General features: G+C 36.6%; 4 protein-coding genes and 1 non-coding gene across 5 annotated transcripts; 4 read left to right on the forward strand and 1 right to left on the reverse strand.

The window, feature by feature from the left end:
• The first annotated feature begins 1,448 nt into the window (after positions 1-1,448).
• Positions 1,449-4,362, forward strand: LOC106381587 (origin of replication complex subunit 1B). Its single transcript, XM_013821503.3, has one exon. The coding sequence runs from the start codon at positions 1,683-1,685 to the stop codon at positions 4,131-4,133; it is 2,451 nt and encodes an 816-aa protein (XP_013676957.1). The 5' UTR covers positions 1,449-1,682; the 3' UTR covers positions 4,134-4,362.
• Positions 2,646-2,719, forward strand: LOC125593742. The gene has a single exon (XR_007329636.1). It is a non-coding gene; the product is annotated as a small nucleolar RNA snoR28 (small nucleolar RNA).
• A 195-nt stretch (positions 4,363-4,557) lies between the features above and the next one.
• LOC106379572 (putative cysteine-rich receptor-like protein kinase 39) lies at positions 4,558-10,588 on the forward strand. The gene is made up of 6 exons (XM_013819500.3): positions 4,558-8,550; positions 9,013-9,138; positions 9,222-9,566; positions 9,672-9,909; positions 10,010-10,148; positions 10,228-10,588. Exons 1-6 carry the CDS (start codon positions 7,710-7,712, stop codon positions 10,507-10,509), a joined length of 1,971 nt encoding a protein of 656 aa, XP_013674954.1. The 5' UTR covers positions 4,558-7,709; the 3' UTR covers positions 10,510-10,588.
• Positions 10,589-12,859: 2,271 nt separating this feature from the next.
• Positions 12,860-15,312, reverse strand: LOC111208854 (glutathione S-transferase T3-like). The gene is made up of 4 exons (XM_048767816.1): positions 15,262-15,312; positions 14,412-14,492; positions 14,068-14,135; positions 12,860-13,727 (listed from the first exon to the last, which is right to left on the reverse strand). Exons 1-4 carry the CDS (start codon positions 15,310-15,312, stop codon positions 12,860-12,862), a joined length of 1,068 nt encoding a protein of 355 aa, XP_048623773.1.
• Positions 15,313-17,213: 1,901 nt separating this feature from the next.
• On the forward strand, positions 17,214-18,597 carry LOC106379571 (agamous-like MADS-box protein AGL80). The gene has a single exon (XM_013819499.3). It carries the CDS (start codon positions 17,447-17,449, stop codon positions 18,359-18,361), a length of 915 nt encoding a protein of 304 aa, XP_013674953.1. The 5' UTR covers positions 17,214-17,446; the 3' UTR covers positions 18,362-18,597.
• The last annotated feature ends 9,355 nt before the right edge of the window (positions 18,598-27,952 follow it).

The following is a 27,952-nucleotide window of genomic DNA, read 5'->3' on the forward strand; positions in this document are numbered from 1 at the left end:
CAATTAATCGAACTTAGCATACAATCTTAAACCTCAAGACATTAGATTTTATCATGAATCTATCAACCTAGCATACGGATTCTCAATTCTCAAAGACATCCAAATCAGATCAATATAACCTATTATACGAATTATTTAGGATTTCTATTTAAAACAGATCAGATTACAAAACTATCAATCTTAGCAGATGATATTAAACCTCAAGAATCATGCAATCAGATCATTCGGATTTTAAACAAGTAAACCTCAATCAATATATCAACCTATCGGATTATATAAGCAAAGCAAGCTAGCAACCTATCTGATTCAATCAATGTTTTAAAAGGCTGGTCGGTATAAACAATTTTAAATCAGATGAACAATTAACCAAGCATGATGAGAAAATAAATCTTTCAATTTAACGGTCAAACAATTCTTGCAACATAGCATCAGATTCAATCAGATTTAATATGTGATTTGATAATTATAGTATAACTAATTATGATACTTATATTATTTAGGATTTATAGATATAGGGTTAGGGTTTATCGGATTTTAACTTGTAAAAACCGATTTGGGGTTTTAATCATGTAGGAACTTGATTTAGGGTTTGGGGTATCGAACTTTTAGAGCTTCGATTTACTCAATTAGGATTTTTGATATATTACCCTATGGTTTTGATTCATAAAGATTAGGGTCTTAGGGTTTCATTCTTTATCAATCAATCCATGTTCGATTATGGGTTGTTAGGTTTTGAATTACCTTTTAACCTTAGATGATTGTTGAATCGGACCACCAAAGGAGTTGAGCCGCGAGCTGGACACGAACGGGACGCGAGCTGGAATGGATCGAGTCGCTTCTATCGGGTCGCGGACGTCCTTTGTTGCTTGATCGGGAACGCCTTGATCGTCGGACGCGAACTGTCTGATACTGTCGTGAACGAGGAAGATGTCGCGTGTTGGAGCTGCTCTCGGGTCGCGAACGTCTGAGCTAGGATCAGGAACGCCTTGGGCTGAAGCTGATCGGAGACGCGAGCTGGAACAGATGCGGGAACAAGAGACGCGAGCTGGAACAGATGCGGGAACAAGAGACGCGATCGGGGTTTAGGGTTCGTCGGATCGCCGGCTAGGGTTAGGGTTTTTCGATTTGGGTATTAGCTTAGGGATTTAGAGTTTTGTGCTGATAACGTGTTATAAAAGTAATGAAAAAATCTATTTTTATTCATAACATAGAGGTTCCTTATATATGAGATTACACTGTCATAGATAAATGGAAAGATTACAAATCATAATCTCTTGGTTATGAGCCATCTACAATTTGGTTCATAACATTTACCTCTTAATTAATGTGTATTAAACAGATTGATAAAACACAAAACCTATTTTTAGACACTAGTCATTAGTCAATTAGAATCTCGAAATCAAAGTTGCATGAATCTTGCAATCTATTAAAGACAAGTAAATCTCCTACTAATAAATTATTTAGCCATGAAAGAATCTTTAACCATTTCCTTTCCAAATTAAAATCCTTTCGTAAAAGCAATTAAAAAAAAAAAAACATTTCTTCTTCGAGGGAACATTTCCCGCCAAATCCTTCTCACTAAAACCCTCCTCCCACCAGAAACCATCTCCTTTCTCTCTCTACCTCCATCCCTCCTCCGCCTCCTTCACCCAGAAACCCTAGCTCTGTCTCTCTGAGCATCAATGGCTGCTTCAACTCCTAGAACCAAAACCTTCCAATCCCCAAACAAAACCCCAACTAACAGCATCTATCGCAAATCGTACCTATCTCCTTCTTCTTCTTCAGCAACGCGATCGCATCTCACTCCCCAAACCCCACAGACTCTCACTCCTCTCCGCAGATCCGCTCGCCATGTCTCCCGCAAGATCGATCTCGGAGACAACGACCAAGAGAATCTCAATCCTCCGATTGAAGAAATGAATCTCATCCGAAAGCGGGAGAGAGCGCCCAGAAAACAACCCACCGATGATCTCCAAACTCCGAAGAAGAGCAAATCCAAATCCAATGTCGACGAGGTTTCCTTCTCTCCTGTATCTCCGATTCGATCGGAGAAGAAGAGGAAAACCGCCGAAAGAAGCTCCAACAAGAGAGTTTACTACACCAAAGTCGAATTCGATTCCGTCGAGTTCCAAATAGGCGACGATGTTTACGTTAAGAGAAAAGAAGACGAAGAAGACGACGACGACGCCGAATTCGAAGATTGCCGGATCTGCTTCAAATCAGGAAGTAGCAACAACGTGATGCTCGAGTGCGACCATTGCTTAGGCGGGTTCCATCTCAAATGCTTGAAGCCGCCGTTGAAAGAAGTCCCCGAAGGCGATTGGATCTGTCAGTTTTGTCAAGGCCACACGCTCGAGGCTCCGAAGCCACCGGAAGGGAAGAAGGTGGCGAGAACCGCGAGGGAGAAGCTTCTCTCGAGCGATCTATGGGCTGCTCGGATCGAGAAGCTATGGAGAGGAGCGGACGGTGTGTATTGGGTTCGTGCTCGTTGGTATATGATACCTGAAGAGACTGCTTCGGGGCGTCAACCGCATAATCTGAAACGAGAGGTTTATTTAACGAATGATTTTGCTGACGTGGAGATGAGATCTGTGCTTAGGCATTGTTTTGTCAAGTCTCCTAAGGAGTTTGCGAAGGCGAGTAACGATGGTGATGATGTGTTTTTGTGTGAGTATGAGTACGATGTGCATTGGCATAGCTTCAAGCGTTTGGCTGAATTGGCTGATGGAGATTGCGAGAGTGATGACCATGAGTGGATGAAAGAAGAAGAAGAGGTTGGTGATAGTGATGATGAAGTGATGGAGGTTGAAGATGAAGCAAGTGTGCGTGATTCCAAGAGTAAGAGAGGTTTAGCGAGTTCAAAAGCTGCTAATTCGCTTAAAGGAAGGTTCTTTGGACTCGACAAGGTCGGAGCGAAGAGGATTCCTGAGCATGTGAGATGCCATAAGCAGAGTGAGTTGGAGAAAGCGAAAGCTACTTTGTTGTTGGCGACAAGGCCTAAGTCTCTTCCTTGTAGGAACAAGGAGATGGAAGAGATCACTGCGTTTATAAAAGGTTCCATCTCGGATGATCAGTGTTTAGGAAGGTGTATGTACATTCACGGTGTTCCCGGGACAGGGAAGACTGTTAGTGTGCTATCTGTTATGAAGAATCTGAAGGCTGAGGTTGAAGCAGGGATCGTAAGCCCGTATTGCTTCGTGGAGATCAACGGTCTCAAACTGGCTTCGCCTGAGAAGATTTACACTGTGATCTACGAAGCATTGAGTGGTCATCGCGTTGGTTGGAAGAAAGCTTTACACTCTCTGAATGAGAGATTTTCAGAAGGGAAACGTATTGGGAAAGAGGACGAGAAGCCTTGCATACTTCTCATCGACGAGCTTGATCTTCTGGTTACTAGAAACCAGTCTGTTCTATACAACATTTTGGATTGGCCCACCAAGCCTAACTCCAAGCTGATTGTGTTGGGGATAGCCAACACTATGGATCTTCCGGAGAAGCTGCTTCCTCGGATCTCAAGCCGAATGGGTATACAGAGACTATGCTTCGGTCCTTATAACCACACTCAGCTACAAGAAATCATCTCCACAAGGCTGAAAGGGATCGACGCTTTCGAGAAGCAAGCCATTGAGTTTGCTTCGAGGAAAGTAGCTGCGATCTCAGGAGATGCAAGACGTGCCCTCGAGATATGCAGGCGTGCAGCTGAAGTGGCGGATTACCGTCTAAAGGACAACACATCTGCAAAGAACCAGCTGGTGGTTATGTCAGATGTTGAAGCGGCGATCCAAGAGATGTTTCAAGCACCTCACATTCAAGTTATGAAGAGCGTTTCGAAACTGAGTAAGATCTACTTGACGGCTATGGTTCATGAGCTTTACAAGACAGGAATGGCTGAGACAACGTTTGATAGAGTGGCGACGACTGTGTCGTCTCTTTGCGGAACCAATGGAGAAGCTTTTCCTGGTTGGGACGTTCTTCTCAAAGTGGGTTGCGAGCTTGGTGAATGCAGAATCATTCTCTGTGAGCCTGGAGAGAGGCATAGGTTGCAGAAGCTGCAGCTGAACTTTCCAAGTGATGATGTTGCTTTTGCATTGAAAGACAACAAGGAGCTTCCATGGCTGGGAAATTACTTGTGAGTTTTTTTCTTTTTGCTGATTATTGAATCCAGAAACTTTATTTTAAGTTAAAAGACTTAGTTTTGTTGATTCATGTTGGATGATCATCTGGATTTGTATCTGTTTTTCGTTTTGAAATGTTGTCATGTATTCCTTTGTTTGTGTAATCACATACAGAGTTATGTTTTTTATTCTTCATATGCAAGAACATGGTCTCTCCATGTTATTGAGAAAGCAAACGTTATCATTACACAGTTATGTCGTGATTCTACATTTCTACTTATATCCTTTGTTAGACTTATGTCATTTGAATAAATATGAAGGAAGTTGACCAAAAAAAGAGATACATATGAAGTAAGTCTTGAAATAATAAGTTTAAACCAAACATTATTTGTTATCTAAGCATTATAAACGTTATTTCACTTATTTTATTTTAAAATATTCAATCTAGAGGGTCTATTCAATCAGTTTCAACATAATCTAAATCTAAGCTTTGCAGATTTTACTACATATTTAGCAATCGTATCAGTGTTTATTTACTAATATTTTTTTAATATTTCATTGTAGTTGGATGTATTAGAAACAAAATTCAAGGCATAGCACATGTTTTAGAACTTACACATGAATTTTTATAAAGCATTGAGAACTCACTTCAAATCATTTACCGAAATACTCTTACTAAATGTTAACAAGGGGTTATTCGATTCATAACCTTCAACTTTTTTTTTTTAAAGAAAACATTTTTAAGAATGAAATTCATGTGCGTGGATTTTGATATTGAGTTTTTGGTTACATTATAATTTGAGAGAACTAACCTTGAGAATCTTCTGAGGTCTTAGCTAGCCATGTTTTTGATCAAAGATACTCAGTGTTGTAAGTAAGCTCTTTCGTTACCTAGAGAATGGAAACTGTGAGAACTCGATTATTATAAGTAGCCTTACGAAAACAGAAATCCTACAAAAGTTACACAGAAATAGAATTAGACTTCCACTAGACTAGGACATTATTTATTAACAGAAATTGACTCAGACTCACGACTCTTTCAACCAAAACCTCCTTTATTTTAGACCGGATTTGTTACATTTTCTTAGATAAACAACACACGGTTTAAAATAGGTGCTTAATATTGCTACATGAAAGGTATTAAAACAATTTACATTCTGCTTTTGGTGAGAACGAATTTATTGACATAATTCTTCATAATACATAAAAGGTATTAGAACAATTTACATTGAGGGTGAAGATAGTGATTTGTGCATCAACAACCTTTACAAAGTCTCCAGCTACAATATTTTTTTTTGATTATACACAGTTTTCCCAACGGCTTCCTAGGCCCAAGGAACTAATCTGTGTCGCTGCGGCCCGAATGTGAAATCCGCAGTGGCCGGAAATCGAACCCAGGTGGCGGTACTCACAGCTGTGAGCCCTTTACCACCAGAGCTAGACGCCCCGGTTCTCCAGCTACAATATTACTGTAAACCAAAATTATTTGTCAGATGCTAATAATTATACTGCATATTCGTATTTATGTATTGCAAATGTTTATGCACAAATAACACTCATAAAGCTTAGGCAAATTACATTACCGGTTAAATTATGTGTAAGGTGTAATGTAATTTGGTCGATTTAGTGGTATAGTTTCACACTTTCATAATATGTCTGTTATGATGGTAATGAAACATATGACTTGTATACTACAAATAACATGTATTGGATTTATTTAATGCTGGAATAGTGGCAAGAGTATAAAGTTTTGCCAATTGCAAGATCCAGTTCAATTACATGTACAGTCTAATTTATTTAGTTGGTTTAATAGTTTAGCTTTTATATGATAATGTCTCAGGTTTGATGAAGCAGGCTATCTATATAGTTAGCAGAGAGTGTAAAAAGACAAAATTATAGTTAATGAGAAATTAAGACTAATATAATTTTCAATGGAAATTATTGTCAGATATTATTCATTTTCACTCGAATTCTATTTATTGTTGGGATATTACTAGGTAGATAGAAAAATACATCTAATTGATAAATTTTAATGAAAACTCGATTTTATAACCTCATTAAATAACTGTGATTTTTATTTTAATAGATTAAGATTAATTTTAATAATTTTTGTTCACATTACTTTTTGGAAATTTATATGATTCAGTCAATTTATACTTTGAGGTTTGTTTGGAGAGAAGAAAAAGTTAGTGGTTTTTAACCAAATCTTAATATTTAAGGGTTTAATTGACATTTTTTCTTTAAAACAGAAAAAAAAAAAATCTGAGAAGACGTCTTATTATCAAAACCTTTAGTTTGGTTTTAAATAAATAAATATTCATTTGTAAAGAATCTTGACGAGTAAACATTAAGTACATAAAAATATAGGCATTTGCTATTGTTATTTATTTTTCATGTGGAATTTTTTGGAAAATCTTAAAGCTGAAATTACTTAAATATTTTAATTTGGCCAATCAAAATAATATATGTTTTAGATCTATTAAATAACTTGGTGAATAAGCTAACGCACTTTCTAAAAAAAAGGTTACTTAATGCTTATATCAATATACAGGAATTAGTCTGATGGTAAAAACTTGTATCATCCCCATAATTCTTAAAGAAAAAAAAATTGTTAGAAACAGTGACGTATGGAGCAAGTAAGAGACTTTCGATAATTCTATATCCTAAAGACACGTCCAAAACCTTCATTGAACGGTTTCTGCTGCTGAAGACAAAAAAAATGCAGCTACGGCAAGAATCTTTGAACGGTTTCTTATTATTAAAATCTTTAGTTTGGCTTTAAATAAAAAGATTTTTACAGAACAAAGTATATAAAACATTACGTAATTCAAATATTTATTATATGGGTAATTTGAGTATTTTTGGGTATTTTGATAGTTTAGAATATACAAAAACATTAATCATAATTGAATTGTACCCAAACTTTTAGATATTTTTAGACAAAAAAAAACTTTTAGATATTTTTAGGTTTTGACAAAAAGATCCGTACCAAACTGAACGGAAAGATAATCAAAGCAATCTTAACCAATTTTGGTGTGGTTCATGTTTAGTTACTAGAAGTTAAAAAATGTAAAGCTCAAAACCCGAATTAACCTAACAGAAATCGATCAGAAGAAAAAACTGAACGCCCAGGTCTATCTTTTACTTTGCAATGGTCTATTATGTATTAGATTATGCTGTTCATCCGAATTACATGCAGTTAAATATGCAGTTTTTGCTATGAGAATTCATGCAAATTTCTTTATAACTTTGCTTGTTTACATTTTGCGAAAACATTTGCTTACATTCAATTTTCTTTCGGTTCCTAACGTAAAATACTTTCATATATTATAACAGCTTCTAATAGTAATAATGGTTTGACAAAAAAAGAACTCCGTATAATTCTAAAGTAACTTAGGTGGCTGTTTTCCATCTTTGTAAATCAACCAATACACATTTTCTCAGTCTTTGCCCGTCAAGCAACGTTCTCTGATCTCACCTATAAATATAACAAAGCTCTTAAGTCGATTACTTCTTAACAATAACAAGGTAATACGAGAAAGAAATACATCTTCTACAACAAAATTTCTTTAATTATTATCATCATCTTAAATAATGGGTCTCAACCCTGTTTTGATAATCTTCCTCTCTTCTTCTCTTCTTATTGTCCTTCAAAACCTCGACGTCGCTAACGCCGTCACGTGTAGCGGAAGCTTCATCAACGGTAACAGCAGCTACTTTCAGAATCGTGACAATCTCTTCTCCACTCTTGCTTCAAAAGTCGTCGCCAACGGCGGATTCTACAACGCCTCGCTCGGCAAAAGTCCTAACTCAGTCCACGCTCTTGTCCTCTGCAAAAGAGGCTACGAGCAGCAAGATTGTATCAGCTGTGTCGAAAAGGTGACTCAGGAGATACAAACTGGTTGTCCAAACCGAATGGATTCGTTCAAGTGGGACAATGACGATGGAGACCATGTTAATTGTCTTGTACGTTCCTCAAACCACTCAACTTTCAAGAACTTCCAGCTTGTACCTGCTGTTATATATCCAAATGCACTTACTATCGAGCCATCCAAGGACATGACGCTTTTCAGACAACAGTGGGAAGCAACGGTTAATCGGACCATCGAGGATGCCGCAGAAGCTGAAACTTCCTCCATGCTCAAGTACTATAGTGCTGTAGAAGCCGAGTTCACGGAGTTTCCAAATGTATACATGCTGATGCAATGCACGCCCGACATAACTTCCCGCGAGTGCAAGATATGTTTGGAAAAGTGTGCGACATATTTTAAGAAACAGTTTTGGGGAAGACAAGGAGGCGAGGTTAGTCGCCCGAGCTGTGTTTTCAGGTGGGATCTGTATGCTTTCCATGGTGCTTTTGATAATGTAACAAGGGTTCCTGCACCTCCTGGACCACAGGCTCAGGCAAATGGAACCTTTATAACAGACAAGAAAGGTAAAACAACTGAGTTAAAGGCTTAACTAGACCTACGAGTAAGCATAGTGGCTAAAACTTTTTTAATTACCTAGTATAGATTTAAGGGGTCATGGGTTTAATTGTCGTTGGGAAAAGTTAACTCTTTTGAAAAGATTTATGTATGGGTCTCGTCCTAGAAGATGTATGGGTATTCGGATCTAGAACCTCTAGACATTAAAAAACACTTAACTAGAGCATCGTCATAGACAAGGCCGGAGGCATTAAGAGACTTGGGGGGTCATGTGAACCCCCCTAAAATTAGGGAAACCAATTTTTAGTGTATTTTTTTCTTTCTAAAATTACTATAATATTTAGTTAAAAAGTAGTATTAAATTTATATATTACGACCCCAGTTAAAAAAATTTCTAGCACTGCCACTGGTCATAGACTCATAATTTGTAAAATGAGGTTCTCATACTGAAATGGGTGAATAATTTGCAGGAAGAAGCATTAGGTATAGCGGAACTATTGCGATAATTGTGGTTCCTAGTCTCATTAATCTGTTGGTATTTATTGGTCTCATAAAATTCTATGCCCGGAGGAAAAACTCATACAACGGATGCAATGGTACCTACCTGTAGCTTGTTTCAATCAACCTTATTATATAGACAATAAGACTTATTATTATTATTATTATTATTATTTTCTAGTTGGTACTGCAGAGTACTCTGATTCTAATGGCCAACCTATGCTACGGTTTGATCTTGGTTCAATCTTAATGGCAACCAATGACTTTTCGTCTGAACGTAAGCTTGGTCAAGGTGGATTTGGTACGGTCCATAAGGGGACATTACCAAATGGCCAAGAGATAGCTGTGAAGAGATTAACAAAAGGTTCAGGGCAAGGAGACTTAGAGTTTAAGAATGAGGTTTCACTCTTGACAAGACTCCAACATAGGAATCTAGTTAAGCTTCTTGGGTTCTGTAATGAAGGAGATGAAGAGATTCTTATCTACGAGTTTGTCCCCAACTCAAGTCTTGATCATTTTATCTTCGGTAAGGCTTCCAAAGAGAGCTGCAAGTTTTATACAAGTTAAAAAAGGAAAGTTTTATATAATTTTAGAAACTTTTGGCAATAAAATGATTCTTTGAGCTATACAGACGAAGAGAAGCGTTCACTTCTTACATGGGAGGTGAGATTCAAAATTATAGAAGGCATAGCTCGAGGTCTTCTTTATCTTCATGAAGATTCTCAGCTAAAGATTATTCACCGAGACTTGAAAGCAAGCAACATCCTTTTAGATGCGGAGATGAACCCTAAAGTTGCAGACTTCGGGACCGCAAGGTTGTTCGAAGCTGATGAGACTCGAGCTGAAACAAGACGAATAGCTGGAACCCGGTAAAAATATACCAATTAATATTTTTTTGTTTGACTTCAAGCGTCACTCAACATTAAAGACATATATATTACATAAATGAATTAATTTGCATATATGTAGTGGATATATGGCTCCTGAATACCTGAATCACGGGCAAATCTCAGCTAAATCTGATGTATATAGCTTCGGGGTTGTGCTTCTAGAGATGATAAGCGGTGGAAAAAACAATAGCTTCAAAGGGGAAGGACTTGCAGCTTATGTAAGCTTCTTTCACATTGTATCAATATTTTCTCCATTTTCTCTTATCTTCAAACGTAACATATATCTTTTTGGTTCAGGCATGGAAGAGATGGGTTGAAGGAAAGCCTGAGATTATAATTGATCCTTTCTTGGTAGAGAATCCGAGTAACGAGATCATTAAGTTGATTCAGATTGGTTTGTTGTGTGTTCAAGAGAATGCAGGGAACAGACCAACCATGAGCTCGGTAATAGTCTGGCTAGGCAGTGAGACTATCACCATTCCTTTACCTAACGCTCCTGCTTTCACTGGAAGCATGTCCCAATCTGAGAAAGGTACAACGTCAATAAGCAACGTCTTCACGGAGTTGAGTTGTCGATGACTTGTTCCGATCGTTTTGTTTGCGTACGCTAATACATCCGTAGTGTCCACCGCCAGCTAGTAAGATTGGGACTGGAATGCTGGTGACATCCATTATAACATACTATGAATATGTGTTGTGAAATATTTAGTACATTAAATAATAGAAATTAAACAAACCTCTCTGAAAATTCTAAATATATATACATAATTGTTTTGATCTTTTCAATAAAGTTTTCTATGGTAGTATCAGAATTCTAATAAATTATTTATCAGTTAAACTAAAAGAAATATAAAAACGGTTATTAGAGTCGACCAATCCATAAAAAAACAAAATGCGGATGTAACATCAAATATGATGGAAAATGCATGATCAACAGTGTGAAATTAAGTCTAACATTGCACTTGTCCCACCAAAATCCAATTGTATCACCTTATTTGAACTTTCTTCTATTAAAAGTTTTTGGTAAAAATGTTAAAATTTTATACCATTTTTAGTATTTTACAAAATTTACAAAAAGACACTAGTAGCAGAGAAAGGAAAAAAAAAATCTAAACAACATAGGGAAGAAGAAGAAAAAGCAACATCTAGAGACCTAAAGAACAATCAAGCAATCTTAACTCATAGAACTAAGACCATCTTCAACCCTAAGAGGTTAACTTTGGCTCTTAACAATTATTTAATAATTAATGATAGTTAAGAGGTAACTGTTAAGAGAGACTTAATATTGTGGTTCCAATGGTAAAGTTCTTAAATTTGGGTTCTTAAATTAAAAATTATTAAACATAAAATGATTTATTAAATAAAATTTAATAAAACAAAATATTTGAAACATTTATTAAAAAAGCATTAAAACAAAGAGTAGTAAAATTTTAAAGAAACATCCAAACTCAATTGTTGTCTTAACCACATCCGAATTTATTCCATAGATGTTCAACCAAATCATTTTTCAGTTGTTTATGCATTGGTTGATCACGAATTCTAGTTCGAGCATCCATGATATTCCCGAGATTTGAAGGTATTTCCCTATCATAATCGAGATCGACACGTGAACTTCCGGTGTTTTCTTCTTGCTGGAACTCTGAAAGATTATTTAGAGTGTATCCATCTCGTTCGTCTTCTACTATCATGTTATGGAGTATGATACATGCTCTCATAATCTTCCCAATTTTGATTTTATCCCAAAAAAAGTGCCGGATTTTTAACTATGGCAAAGCGAGCTTGCAAGACGCCAAAAGCACGCTCGACATCTTTTCGGAGAGCTTCTTGTTGTTTAGCAAATAAAACCTCTTTCGGCTGTTGTGGACTTGAAATTGATTGGATAAAAGTTGCCCATTTCGGATAAATACCGTCGGTGAGATAGTAAGCCATGTGATACTCTCTTTCATTGACATAGAAGGTGACTTGCGGAGCTTGACCATTAATTATGTCATCAAAAATAGGTGAACGATCAAGAACATTGATATCATTTAAGGTACCTGGAGGTCCAAAAAACGCATGCCATATCCATAGATCATACGAAGCAACCGCCTCCAAAACGATTGTTGGTTTTCCCGAGCCACGTGCATATTGTCCTTTCCAAGCGGTGGGACAATTCTTCCACTCCCAATGCATACAATCGATGCATCCTATCATCCCGGGAAATCCACGAGCCTCAGCAACATTAAGTAGACGTTGAAGATCATCCGGTGTTGGTCTTCTTAGATACTCCTCCCCGAATAAATATATTATGCCTTCCACAAAATGTTCGACACATGACCGAGTAGTAGTTTCACCGAGTCGGAGGTATTCGTCAACAGCATCAGCTGCAGTACCATAGGCCAAGACACGAATCGCTGCTGTACACTTCTGAAGTGGGGAGAGACTATTCCTTCCGAGCGCATCTTGCGTTTGTTGAAAGAATTCAACCTCATTGGAGAACCGATCAACAATATGCATGAACAATCGCTTGTTCATTCTAAATCGTCGTCGGAAGAAATTTTCAGGATATGTTGGAGTTTTACTGAAATAATCATTCCATAAACGAATGTGCCCTTCTTCACGATGTCTTTCGATATAGGCTCGTTTTTTTTTTTTCCTAAGTTCTTGTTGATGAAGAATGGATAAATCCTCAAAGGCTTGATTAAAATATTGATCAAAGTAATCATCAAGTGAATCTTCATAATTGTTTTCTGAAGAAGATGCCATGTTTGGTTAGGAGAGGGAATGTGATTTGGTAAGAAAGAAAAAATGTGATTTGGTAAGAAGATAATATGTGATTTGGGTTTGGGTTGGTAATCTCGAAGGGGATTATACACGGGAAGATGGTTTGTGGCTTGCGTTTGGTAACAAAGCTTGCTTGGTAACAAAGCTTGGTTGTTTCGTTTGGGGTTTAAGAGAGAAAGAAGAACATTTCGGTCATCAGTTTGTTCTTAAGAGCCACTTCTATTTCATTAAGTGGCTCTGTTCTCGAGAGCAAACTGTTAAGCAGTTTGGTCTTGTTAACCTTATCCTTCATATTTTCGAGAGCAAACTGTTCTTGAGTGTCCTTCTGCTTTAGCTCCCACATTTGCTGAAACCCTTCCACAATCTTCTCTCCTTCTCCCACTGACCTTTTACCCTTGTTGGCCTTTGCTGCCTTAACGCCAATAGGACTAGCTGTTGATTCATCATCTGCATTGACACTCGGCATAGATGCTGATGACTGAAAAGATGGTTGTTCCCCCACCCTCTTTCTTTTTGAACCAGAGCTTTGTTGACTACTTCCATAAATCCCACACCATTTCTGATCATTCCTAAGCTCCCGCCAGGCATGCTCCAATGAGAACTTAAGCTTGTAATCATTGGTGAAAATTTGATGTGCAGCCTTCAAAACATCATCTTCATTATGGCCACTGCTCCTCTGTTTAGATGCAGCGTCATAAGACCCCACAAACTTGCAGACACCTTCATTTATCTTTCCCCACCTTTGCTTACAGTGGCTAACCTCTCTCTTAGGGAAACCAACCACTTTCGGACTTGCATTATAATAAGTGGCAATCCTCTTCCAAAAGGTTCCTGACTTTTGCTCATTTCCAACTACTGGATCCTTGGAGGTATTCAGCCATGAACTTATGAGGACCAGGTCTTCAGCTGTTGTCCACTTGCACCTTTGCTTGTTTTTCTCCTCACCGGTTTGTGCACGTGAAGAAGATTCCTCAACGGTTGGACTATGTGAAAAACTCAGTAACCGAGATGGGTTTTCATTGTTGGGTACTTGACTGTTAAGTAATTCTAAAAAGCTAGAAGATTGGCTTTGAGAATCCATAGAGAGAAGAAGTTAAGAAGAAGGATGAAGGAGATGATAAAAAAGTGAAGGAGGAATGTGTGTTTATAGATGGCAAAGAAGGAATAGAATATGCATTCATGTCAACCAACAAACAAAAACGAGAGAGACTTCACTCCTATTTATCACCCAACCATTTTCTAGATAGCCATCACTTCTGTTTATCACACCATTATCTAACTCTAACCACCACATTAATTACACTCGATTTAATTCTAACCACAGACTAAACTACACCAATTCATCCACGACCAGAAAGGTAGAGTAACACTAACCTTATTTGTGCTCTCAACCTTTGATCCATGCTACTATGCTCGCTGAACCTTGATCCGCTTACTGACAACTAAAAAACAGAAACAAAATTGATTCAGCTAGCAGAAAGCAAAACAACAGACAAATCAAGTTTAATAAATTTATTAGACCACAATTCAAACCACTTAGCAAATCAACACTACAGCTCAGTCTTAATTGAAACAAACTAACTAACTAATCATATTTGATCCATCGTTCTTAAAACAGAACATACTCGAATCAAACACATAAAAATTTTGAAATTCAGTTCAGAACAAGATATTCAATCATACGTCACATGCATAACACTGCATCAGAACTTGTTTACCTTTCGATTTGAGGTGAGAGACCGAGGGAAATCTTCGACCACAAAATCCACCGCGAGACAGATTTGCCGACAACCAACAAACTACACAAAGAAACAACCGATCAGAGCAAGAATATGGATAATCTAAGACATGCATGAACAATCGCTTACCTTTCGATTTCAGGAGAACAACCGAGACAGAGCTTCGTCGCGTCGAGGATAACCACCGAGAGAGAAGTCGCCGACGTGAGCCACCGACAGATACGTTGCCGCTGGAAGCCACAGAACAGACGTCGCCGAGAGGAGTCACCGAAGAGACGAAGAAAACGCCTTCGTCGAAGAGAGGTTTCAAGAGAGAGAGAGAGAGAGAGAGAGAGAGAGAGAGAGAGAGAGAGAGAGAGAGAGAGAGAGAGAGAGAGAGATAGATAGAGAGAGGCGGAGAATGAATTGAACGCGTGAGACGCGTAATCTCTCCTCTTGCCTTCATCGCGTGACACGTGCCTTCCAAGAGTCGGGCCTTCTACACCTTCCGGAAGAGGCAAGTTTCACTCTTTCTTCTTCTTTTTCATTTTTTTAATATATTTTCGGCCCAAGAGCCAACTTAAAGGCCTGCGTTGAAGATGGTCTAAGAAGCATAGCAGAAGCTAGAGGTTGGCCAAATGAATGCATTGCCAAATGGAGATGACACATTTGATGAAATATGAGACCACGCTGCAGTAGAAATTGGCTTGCCTGCTAACGCTGCTCCAAATGATTGATGCCATCTCCGGACAACTTTACAAACCTCAGTCGAAGAAACTCAATCCTCCAACCACCACCGGCAGTAGGAAATTGAGCTTCAAGAACTCCTACCACTACTCTTACCAAAAACCTCTAGCTGCGCCCACTGGGAAGTTCCACCTAAATCTCCAAAAGTTACCATTATTCGGTTCGGCTTCAGAACTAATGCGAATCATAGCAAAAACCGGGTGCAGCCAGATATGTTCAAATTCCCTTCATCGTCTTATTTAAAAAGATATGTCGAAATATCATGGTAATAATCATGAGCATTCACAACTCACATCGTCATATAACACTCGTGGTAGGAGCCACGCCCCATAAAAGAAACAATTAGGTTTCTAGCTAGGGTGCATGGGGACGTCGAGAACTCGAAATGGTGCTGTCTCGCGTACCGCCTACTCTACCAGATACAAATACACCACCCGAGTAGCATGAGGCACGTGGAACCCCCTGTGAATCATCAAAGACACGTTTTCGTTAATCCATGAACATGGACCCGTGGATCTATACATTGAATCTTTGATTTTTTTTATAAATCAAAATATTTAATATAAAAATGATAATAAAATTATTTCTAATTTCTGGAGTTTTATCTCCAATTAAGAAAGGGTCTGAAAAACTTTTTAGTTATGAATTGGGTATAAAACCGATCAGGGATCCTTTTACATGGGTTTGCCGCACATTTGTATAGTCCCCAGCCATTTCAGATTAAGAAGATGTGAAAATGCCTTAATATACGTTATTGTGAATTATAAAGTAAATTTCAACTAAAGCATTGTCAAGATTATTCTTTAAAAATCATAGTCATAATTAAATCTCATCCTTTTGTATATATATATATTATACCTAAACATATAAACCTCTAATTAGATGGTAAGTGTAGAGTTTTTGTAATTTCATTTAGAGTCTAATTATTATTAGAGGTTTTATTTATATATTTTGTATCTATATATTATTAAACAATATGCATTTAGTGAATATTTATACAAAATATTAACGGAAATGTGTTATTAGATCAATATTTGCAGCATGGTCTCGTTTAGTAGTATAGCCAAATTAGTAAGAAAATGCATTTAGTGAAAGAAATACTGGTAAATCTTGAATTCAGAACCTAATAGTATACTTTTAAAGACATAATCTCTATTTGGTCAAATAATTGATAGTTTCATGCATTTATGTATTTTACAAGAAATACAATGTAATAAGATCTATTCAAATAGCATTTATTTTTATTATCTAATATTATCTTTTGGTAAATCTGAATCATGAATTTTGTATTGTATTTTAAAAAACAGATTCTATATTTTGTCAATCGATAATTAGATACATGTATTTATAGATTGCTACTAAGACATGCAATGCAATAAAATCTTATAGAATTATTTTCTACTATCCAGTAATAAGTTCTGAGAAATTAAAATTTTTTGTGTAATAAAATATGTATACAGGGTGAATATTCTAAAATAAAAATCATAACAAATATGTAACGTCTAGTCTTGCATAAATTATGTACTGGTTAAAATATAACTCATAACTGACTAAAATCAAAACTAGAAAATATCATCAAACTTGAAATAAGTACATTGCAATTGCGAAACTAACCATACTATTGTAATTGATTGAATTGCACATTTAATTTTGCTAATTTCTGATTTTTCCAAAATTATATTTTTAATATTATTAAACAGTAGCGACATTTGCCTGTTTCCAATTACAAATAGAAACAAAATATCATTAAAATATATAACAGCTTCCTGTTTCTAATTGGGATTTTTTTTCTGCAAGGAATTCTTTGTTTTGGCTCCAAAGTTCAGACTTTCTAGAAAAAACTCTAAAATATTATTCCATAGAATATGGCATTCTCCTTGAATTGCAACTTTGCAAGTACTGCCTTTTGTATGCTTGTTTAAAAAAAAAACTCAAGGAAAGTTTTTTAAAGCTGATAGCTCGATAATAGTTGATGAGTTAACATAGAAAAAGAAAGTAGTTGATGTATTATTTTGGACATGAAATGTATTGACGTAAAATGTAATAAAATTAACATGGAGTATTATTATATAGCTTTTTGTCAAGATAATTTTTATATTAAATAGATTCACGATTTTATGGCTGTAATTAATATTTTGTATTTGTTGACCAGCTAATAGTTGAAAAAAATCTCCAATTAAAAGAAGAAATCGTTTGTACTCCTCTATCACTCACTATATAACACCAAGACATCCCCAATTTAATATACACACAAAACAAACAAACAAAAACAAAGAAAAAAATCCATCATGACAAGGAAGAAGGTGAAACTTGCTTTCATTGCCAATGATTCCTCACGAAAAGCAACCTTTAAAAAAAGAAAGAAAGGTTTGATCAAGAAAGTAAACGAGCTTTCAACACTATGCGGTATCAACGCATGTGCCATCATCTACAGCCCCTACGACACCAATCCTGAGGTATGGCCATCAAACTCCGGCGTGCAAAGAATCATCTCAGACTTCCGGAAGTTGCCGGAGATGGACCAGAACAAGAAAATGGTGGATCAAGAAGCCTTTCTCAGACAAAGAATAGCCAAAGCCTCCGAAAATCTGAAGAAGCAGAGGAAAGACAATAGGGAGATGGAGATGACTGAAGTCATGTTCCAGTGTTTGGTCGGAAACATGGGGATGTTTAATCTGAACATTATGGATCTTAATGATTTGGGTTATATGATTGATCAATATCTTAAAGATGTTAACCGCAGGATCGAGATTTTGGGGAGTTCTGGTGGTGGTATGGAGCTTGGTGAAACCTCCAACGATGCTGCAGCGGCTCCTTCTGAAGCCGCTGGAACGTTGGCTATTGTGCCGACTACAACCGATACGATTCAGCCTTATCATCATCAGCAACAACATCAGATGTTTCGTCACCATGCAGCTCCACATGTTGGACCCTATGAGCAGCCTCTGAATCTGAACCTGAGTCATAGTCAGAATCAACAACAGGGGTTTACCGAGATGATGATGAACCGTCCCGAGCAAATGAGTTACGCGGCTGAGCAAATGGGCTTTCCGTTCATGAATGATAACCATCACCACCATCACTACCACCACCACCAGCAGGTCCCTGGCGAATCATCCACCACTCCGGCAACAAACGTTAGCGCAAGCAGTGCCAATCCAGTTACCAGTTCAAATCCTACCAATCATATATGGTTCCGTTAGGGTTTGAGAAGTTCACATTCCGTTCAGACAAAACTATCTTTCTACAAAATGTTTCTTTTGTTGTTGTTATCAGTGCAATTTATTTTCTACTTGCTGCCGTTTTTTCCAATTATGATGGTGCTGATGTCAAAAAAATAATTTACGATTGTGGTTTACAGTTTGATTTTATTATCATGATGATTTGGTTTTTAATGCTATGGATTTGTGTTCCTCTAGCTTTTATTGTTGGTTTGAAACGGGTGTGTTATTCTTTTCTTTCCACAAAGATATGCATTATCTTTTTAGGCTTTGAATGTTAACTGCGGATCACCAATACGCACGTAGCGGTCCAAATATGTGTTTCCATTCAACACAATTTTGAGTTGATAAATTGTATATAAAAAATAAATATAAAATATGTAATAATACATAAAGCAAGAGTGCGGGAAGTGGAACGCACATCAAACGCAGTAGAAGGAAAAAAGGTGTGGTCTATGTACTGTACATGTGTTTACTTAATCGAATCTAATTTTTAAAACAAATAAAAAATATATTATATTTTTCTATGTAATATTTACACATGATTGTGTAATGTCTTCTCACACCTATTTTGGGTGAGCAACAAAAAGGGGAAACAAGCTTTGGAATTTTTTTTACATATTTGTTTTAAAAGAGCTATGGTAAAAAAAATAAGGATTATAAATTCTTTCTTAAAGCTTGGTTTGCAAAGTCTTCATGACTCTATTTATGTTGATGACAAAAAAAAAATATATATATATATATTCAGATATCTTAATTAATTTTGTCTAAAGACAACTAGCGCAATTATAATTTTTTAAATAAAATAATTGGTTATAAATTTTAATAATAGTATATTGAATTTCATATTTGAGATATATAAAATAACTTTTAAATAAAATTTGTATTTTTAAAAATTATATTATTATCACTGATATTTTAGTTTGTAAAATATAAAAATATTATATGTATCCCGCAGTTACATTATTTATCATACATGTCACCATTCATACTTTATTTTAAATCGCTTATTTTAGACAAACCGCACTTGTCCCGCAGTATGCGTTTTTCTAACACAAACCACACTTAAACCGCACCGCACTAACCAATCCGCTTGTCCCTCACCACTCAACCCGCTGTTACCATTCAGAGCCTTAGTTACTCAACTGACCCGCGCGGTTTTTTTGGATTATAAAAAAAATTTATATGAATTAATGTTTTGAGATTGTTATACATCATTATTTCAGATTTTATCTGTACATTTTTATCTAACTTTTTTCATACGATTCGACAGTTTGTCGGACCTGAAAAACTAAATATGAAACCAACCCGAAAATACAGGTGTAGTTCGGATCTGAGTCATGGGCAAAGTACCTATTCAATATTTTTTTTGGACCGTGAATCTCTGTTCTAGTTTGGGTCCTATCGATCGGGTACCCAAAGTACCTAGAATGATTTGTGTATATTAGGTATGTTTGGGTATTTCATATATATTTTCTTCATTACAGATATATTTAAGTTTCTGGTTCGGGTTTTCGGTTATAGTTTGGGGTTATGGGTAAAATTTCAATTTTAGAAAAATATATTTTGGGTTGGTAAAATTTTGGGTGTTTTCGGTTCTTCGTATTAGGTTTACGGGTAAAATTATGGATCTTTTGAGTATATGAATATTTTTCATGTATTTGTTTGGATTTCAGATATTTTTGTGTTTCAAATTTTTTTTGTGTTTTGGGTACTTTGTGTTTCTTTTGGATTCTAATACCCAAACCAATCCGAACCTGTTATGTATTCAAAAATTAAATTTATTTTACAGATATTTGAATTATGAGACCGAACGAATCCGGAACCAAATTGTAGATTTTAAAATATAGTTATGTCAAACGTTTAGAATTCGAAGAACCCATACCCGCAGACCCAAACATGAACCCTATGTTTCGAAACATTTTATTTTCTTTGATATAATGCAGAAATATTAAAGGATGTTGATATAACTAAACTAACATATGAAACATCTGATATATTTTAAATTAAATTTTCAAAAGTCAAGGGTTTAAATTAAATGCTTTAAAATTCAAGATATCTTGTATATTCGTGTGATTTAAATAATGTGGATTGATAAAATGTAAAAGGATAACAATTGTCGTTATAATAATTGTTAAAAATCGTGGGTTATTTATTAAAATGTAATAAGTTTTAAGTTGTTGCTATAATAAAAGCATGTTACGATATTTGGTTTTATAGTGTAGGTGAAAAAAATGAAAGGGTCCAAATAACTTTCATAGATAGATTTTTTAGGATTCTTTTTCTTTTAATAGTATTGATTACAACTGTTGGATTCAGGTCATGTATCAAACAAACAAACCACACGGTACAACAGTTGTATACAAAACTACAGCTACCCCTGGTTATAAATGTGTCACTGCTGGTCAGTTGATTTATTCGTTGTACTGTTTCTTTGAACTCACGGTAACATAAATACTTTTCAGTTTATTTAATTCACTGTATTTAGTTGGTGATTTTGTAAACAAAAGTTGCTGATTAAGTTGTGAAATTTAAATTTACTAGAGGCCGAGTCCCGCGCTTGCGTTATTTGTGTATGCTGTTGTTGTTCAGTTTTACTTAGTGTTATCATTGTTAGTTATGTTGTTCTTACACTTGTATTGGTGTGTGCAGTTATTTGGCAAAGCAGAGGGTCGGAGGTGGTGGAATTAGTAGGGAGGCAGCTGTTTGTTGTTGATTACGTGTAGGACACTTTGTGAACGAAGACCAGTTGATACATATATATTTTTTGTATTTAGTTGTATGCATCTCAATTCCCACCGAGGAACATATGATGGTGTGCTTGTGTCACTTTTTCTGGGGTTTTTGTTTTGTTTTGGTGGCTATTGAATTTTAGTTGGTTTCTTTGTTGCATTGTTTAACGTCGATGTCATGTAACTATCTGAACATGTTCTCATGCATGAAGCAAAAGACATGCTTATTATCACGAAATGCAAAGACCCATCAATGTTCCCATTTATTTAAAAACCAAGTATCTCTTCTCCTGGTGGGAGATAGTTTACAGATAATTAAAGACAACCAAAGTTGAAAGTAGGAAAAAACATACGAAAATGGTTATTTCATTGACACATAAGCTAAGTGGGGATGACGGTTTGAGGGACTTGAAACAATCACTCACGTGCCTCTTTTCTTCGTTTTCAAAGCTTGGCATTGCTTCATCAACTTCTTCGGCTCTCCTGGGCACATGAACCGTGTAGCCAACAGTTGCTGCTGGTAGTATAGATTGGGAATCCATGTCTGGAGTTTTGTTGCTGCTGGCAGTCTGAAACACAATTGTACGTGTGTGTTATATTAGATGATGTTATTCTATTAGATATATGCATGAAAGTACTATATTCAGCAGAAATTGTTTAGCATCAACATGTTTCTTGAGAAAAAATAGATGACTATCCCTAAATATTTTTTGGATTGACCGTGGTGACCACCATGACAAACTGGGTTATCTCATCTAAGTTCATAAGACCCCTAAAGGGGCCGAATCATCGTCAGTCACACAAAGAAAGTACACAACCACCATACTGGTGTATGAGATTATATAAGTTTTCTTAAAGCAGGAGCAAATGGATAAAAACATGAGAACTATGTGAAAGCGGGCTTGGGTCAATGAGATTAAAACATACCATAAGCCGAGTCGTTGTTGAGGCGTTTTTGAGGTCAATGCCTAGCAGAAAACGTTTTTGGCCAACAACATCTGAAAGTTAACAAATGGAATTAAGAATCAGAAGCTAATAGATGTCAAAAAGAAAAAAAATCAGTAGCTAATATGAATGTACGGCGTTGGAGAAATTTGACTGTGATATATAAAACTATACCGGGGGTTCTAAGTTTGTGTTTGCAAGAGCCTAGAGATGATCGAACCTCTGTCCATCTTCCAACTTCAAACCTATCATCTACGATCGCTGCCGTCCGTAAAGATTGTCAGTAAGAAGAGTTAAATACGTAGACCAATAGTTTTAGTTTTTATGAAATATGGAAGGAAGAAATCATTCATGTTAGAGTGAAGATGACGATACCTTTTCTTCTAGCAAAAGGAGGGTGATTCCTATAAATTCACCATTTTTATTGATGTTACGGGGATCCCAGTAGCTGAGGAGACGGCCAACAACAAACTTGAGAAGACCGACAAAGGCGGAGAGCGTTAAAGGTGGTGGGGAGGACGACAATAGCATCAGAGACAGACATGCTCAACAATTGAAAAAAAAACAGTGCTGGTAGATATGAGAGGTTGGACTCCTGGATCTAGCATGACCTATATAAAGCGAAGCCGTTCGTATCAGTTATGAGACGCTAGCGTTTTTGATGGTGTGTGTAAAGAGGGGGAGATGAAGAGATAGAGGGAGACTAAGAATTTCATGGATTTGATTGGAGAAGTTTAGACATTAGCGCCTGTGTATTGGAGGGGAGGCGCAGGATTGGGAAAACCTTAGGTCTCAGTCGAAGACGAAGAGCTGACGACTTGCAGGCTTTTTAGGGCCAGTTTTATGGTTTATTAAGATGGGTTTAGGCTTTAATCAAATGTATAAGCTCATGTAATAGATGGGCTAGCGAATTTAAAAAATAAGCCCACAAATCAATCAGTAAATAATAGAAAGCGTGATTTGTAAATCATTTTATTTATTTGTGGGACATTATTAAAACAACCTTCATAAATATATATTAGTTTCGGCCATCAATGTACAAAGTATTTTTTAGTCTAGTTGATACGCCCAAAACGGGATCACTCTTTCGGTAAGGTTGATATGAACTCAGATCCGAGAGGATTGAGAACTGATGGATCGAGGGGTGACACTAAGGGTTACGGAATAGCCCAAAGATACTACCAGACTTCGATCGTTGCCGGATGTGACGCACCGGTCCAACAAAAGAAGGATCGAAACTTGGAGATAACCTCACCAAGAAACTAAGAAGTGTTCTAAACAAAGAACAATGAGAGAAACTCATAAAAAATGAAAAACAATCTGTTTTATTTCGTGGCTCTAAGGCCTTATTTATAGGATTACAAGTTGTAGAGATCCAAAGAAAAATGTGCTAAAAACAAGACATTGGAAATAGAAACAAAGACTTGACTAAATAAAGTCTTTGACTGAAACTTGGACTACCTCTTCATATAGCCACGACCAGGACTTTGAAAGGTGAAGAATATACTCCTGATATGGGCCAAGACATGTCCCTTTGAGGCCTGGTCGAAATCCATCTTTTCCCTTAGCCAATATTTATCGGTTTCTCCATTTGGCCCAAACAAGTTAGTTTTTGAATCTTTTTGAAACCATCAAGCCCAATGCTTTCTTGAACATTTAGAACATGAATAATAACCTTTTTCATGATTGAATTGACCGTTGGTTCATCAGAAAGAAGGTTAGCCATTTCGAGCTTCTCGGGTGGTCTGAATTCGCGAGAACTGAAGATCACCTGATTTGTAAATAGCATAACTATCACATATGAACTCCGTTTGATCTGATTCTTCTTCAAGGAGCTCCGTAATTGAGTTGAGAACATTCTCCAAGTGATTTCATGCGTAGAAGCCTCGTGGTTTGGAAGATATGAGTCAAACAATGAACATATATCTTTACTGCTTTCCATGATCAAGCCATGCATGCTTGTTTTGCCCGGTGCGCTACCCCACGGCACATAATTCTCTCCCTCTTGAAAAGGATTTTACCTCAAATCCATTTCACATTTATCAAAAGGAAATGAATAAGAGAAAACGAATTTTAAAATCATATAAAATTCAATGAAGGAAAAGTATGGACAGAAAGTTCCTTGGAGTTTTGGACTTGTTTTCCTCAAGTACTTCCAGTTCCATGTCCCTGATACATAAGAACTTTGGCGTTCACCAGTGTTTTCTCTCCTTGGGAACGGATCATACTTATCCTGTACTTTCAAAACAACTAGGAATACCACATCAAATCTGCGAGAGAAATAATCAAAGAGTTTCTCTATCCTTAGGACATCAAGAACATGATCCAAACTCTTAGGATAATCATCAAAGAATGTGTTGTAAACCAAGATGACATCAAAGCTCAAGACAACACAATTTTCAAACATTGGTTTCAAATTATGCCAAGGTTTATCAGTTTCAACACACAAGTTATCAAGCTTCAAAACATAATCAAAAATAAAATCGGTTTCAGCTCTATGTGATTTTTGTTTCAGCAACTTTTTAACCAAAAATTCGTCCAAGGCACAAGTGGATGCAAATAAATTACCAGTGATCAGTTCATGTCTATAAGGGCTCAGATTAAAGTCATTTTCTTTGAAGACAGATGAATCAAACGATTTTCTAGCACAAAAATCAGACTGTTGCAAATCAAGCTCAAATGACTTTTCAAGATGATCAAAACTTTTGCTATGTTTCAAAAACTGATAAAGACTCAAAACAAATCCAAAATGGATGTCATTGCCATTTTGAAAACGTTTTTGATCAAGAATTCCGTCAAGTTCAAATTTCTCAGAAGAATGAATCATGTTATCAAAAACAGAATTTGAAACACAAAATTCTTTAACTTTGTCAAAACCAAAACGATTTACAACAGGAGAACTGATCTTAACAAACATTTCAGGCAGAGAATTAAGTAAATAAAATTTCTCACAGTGCTTTTTAGGCAAAGGCGTAGAAGTTGTGCCTGGATCAAAGCAAAGATGTTTCTCTATGATTATGGATGATGTGCTTGGTGCTTCCTCATCAAATATTGGATCAAGCTCGTCTTCTTCATCAAAGATGGGACTAAGATCATTGTCCAAGGGTCTCCTAGTCTCAAGACGTGGTCCTTGATGTTGGTAGTTCAATGGTTCTTCCTCAAAAACCTGTGAAACTAGAACAAGACTACTCGGATGCTCCGGTTCAAAACAGGTTAGTCCATTAGTCTCTTCATTATCAATATCAAACATAAGATCAGGTTTTGGAGAAGGAAGATCACATTCATCCTCACAAGTGATCCAAATTTCCATTAGCTCTTCATCATACTTATCAAAAATTGGTAAAGAATCTGAAAAATCTTTTAGATTTTCAAGGTTGTTTTCAGATTTACCTTTGGGTTTTCCACTGATGAAAATTGATGGCTCAGCTACTGGGGCACGTGTGGGTGTGCTCTTCTTTTGGCTCTTGCTGACGTCCTTGAGGGCTTTGTCCACACCCTTCACAAATTTATCACAAAATTGTTGGACATCAAACTGAAAATGTTTCATTTTTGGATCAGCTTCGCCTTTGGACGTTTTGAACTGCTCTTTGCACCTCCTGTTCGGCATCTTATGTGGTCTTCTTTGGGCTAGTCTTTCCTGCACAGGAACAAAATCATCAAAAAGATTCAATGAATTTTGAGATGAAGATTTAAAGTTAGCCTCTCACTGGAATTTCTTCTTGCTATTTCCCTTGTGAAGACCAAACATCTTTATCCTGAAAAATTACTTAACACAAAAGGGTTTACAGATAAAATAATCCTCACACTCTCAAGTGTTTGATCTCACCCACACAAGTGTTTCTCTAAGATTTTAGTGGTCACTCAAGAGTCTCCTCAAGGTTCTAAGGGAACAAATCAAGAATCCCAATGGGTAGATCCAAAGCGAACAAAGGGTTTTTCTCAAGATAGATAGATAAGAGATTTTTGATTTTTGAAATCCATTTTAACCACTTCAAAGGCTGGATTTCTCCTCAGCCAGCAGGCTTTCTCTTCCACCACCAATCCACAAAACAAACTTTGAACTTTTTCTATTTTTTTTTTTTTTTTTTTTTGAATCAAATCGTAAATCTTTTTTTTTTTTTTTTATAAATGGATGGTAATGAGGGGCCCGGATTCAAGAAAGGTAGAAGAAGAAGTGTTTGAAGAAGATGGAGAGATGAGAAGATGGAATGATAATAGAGTTACCGGAAGAGTGGCTCTGATACCACTTTGATACGCCCAAAACGGGATCACTCTTTCGGTAAGGTTGATATTAACTCAGATCCGAGAGGATTGAGAACTGATGGATCGAGGGGTGACACTAAGGGTTGCGGAATAGCCCAAAGATACTACCAGACTTCGATCGTTGCCGGATGTGACGCACCGGTCCAACAAAAGAAGGATCGAAACTTGGAGATAACCTCACCAAGAAACTAAGAAGTGTTCTAAACAAAGAACAATGAGAGAAACTCATAAAAAAGGACAAACAATCTGTTTTATTTCGTGGCTTTAAGGCCTTATTTATAGGATTACAAGTTGTAGAGATCCAAAGAAAAATGTGCTAAAAACAAGACATTGGAAATAGAAACAAAGACTTGACTAAATAAAGTTTTTGACTGAAACTTGGACTACCTCTTCATATAGCCACGACCAGGACTTTGAAAGGTGAAGAATATACTCCTGATATGGGTCAAGACATGTCCCTTTGAGGCCTGGTCGAAATCCATCTTTTCCCTTAGCCAATATTTATCGGTTTCTCCATTTGGCCCAAACAAGTTAGTTTTTAAATCTTTTTGAAACCATCAAGCCCAATGCTTTCTTGAACATTTAGAACATGAATAATAACCTTTGTCATGATTGAATTGACCGTTGGTTCATCAGAAAGAAGGTTAGCTATTTCGAGCTTCTCGGGTGGTCTGAATTCGCGAGAACTGAAGATCACCTGATTTGTAAATAGCATAACTATCACATATGAACTCCGTTTGATCTGATTCTTCTTCAAGGAGCTCCGTAATTGAGTTGGGAACATTCTCCAAGTGATTTCATGCGTAGAAGCCTCTTGTTTTGGAAGATATGAGTCAAACAATGAACATATATCTTTACTGTTTTCCATGATCAAGCCATGCATGCCTGTTTTGCCCGGTGCGCTACCCCACGGCACATCATTTGTGGTATAAATGTCTGTGTTAATATGTCAATAACCCGGGTTCGAACCATGTGTTTGACATTTTTTTAAGGTGAAGTCCACAAAATGTTGACGTGGCGCGATGAGAAGCCTTGAAACTGGCTCATTATAATGTTGATTTTGGTAATTACGATGGTCAGATTTATTTGTGTTGGAAAATATTATTATCCAAGGAAGTGTTTGTTTTGAACTTTGATTATAACTTTGATTATAACTATTGGCCGGAGGATGAAGTGTGGATTTTCTGTAATCAAGTTACATATTTATTTCCAAGGCTGCAGTTATCAACTAAGAGTTGTTATCACACTCAAGTGGTTTTGATTCTTTAGAGATTTTGCGTTTAAGAGTATATGTATTAACTATTGAAGGGAAATAACATCGACAAATTCAACGAATATATTAACCGGCAGTATTCAAACCTTGTTCGAGTTTAAGCCTCTACTATGGCTACTTATAGGAAATTAAAAAATATATAAAGCTTCAGAAGATCTGGCCACACTCAAGCGGCTTTGAACCTATTATGCATGAAGTAAAGGTTACGATTTATTTCTTCACCCAGTGGGCGATAGATTGTAGATAATTGAAGACAAAACCAAAGTTCAGAGAAGAAAAAACATAGGAAAATAATTATCAAAAGGCAGAAGCTAGCACTCACGGGGGCTTTTACGGTTCTTCTCTTTGCCTCCAAAGCTT

Source organism: Brassica napus, chromosome C9 (genome assembly GCF_020379485.1).
Source record: "Brassica napus cultivar Da-Ae chromosome C9, Da-Ae, whole genome shotgun sequence".
Taxonomy (NCBI): Eukaryota; Viridiplantae; Streptophyta; class Magnoliopsida; order Brassicales; family Brassicaceae; genus Brassica; species Brassica napus.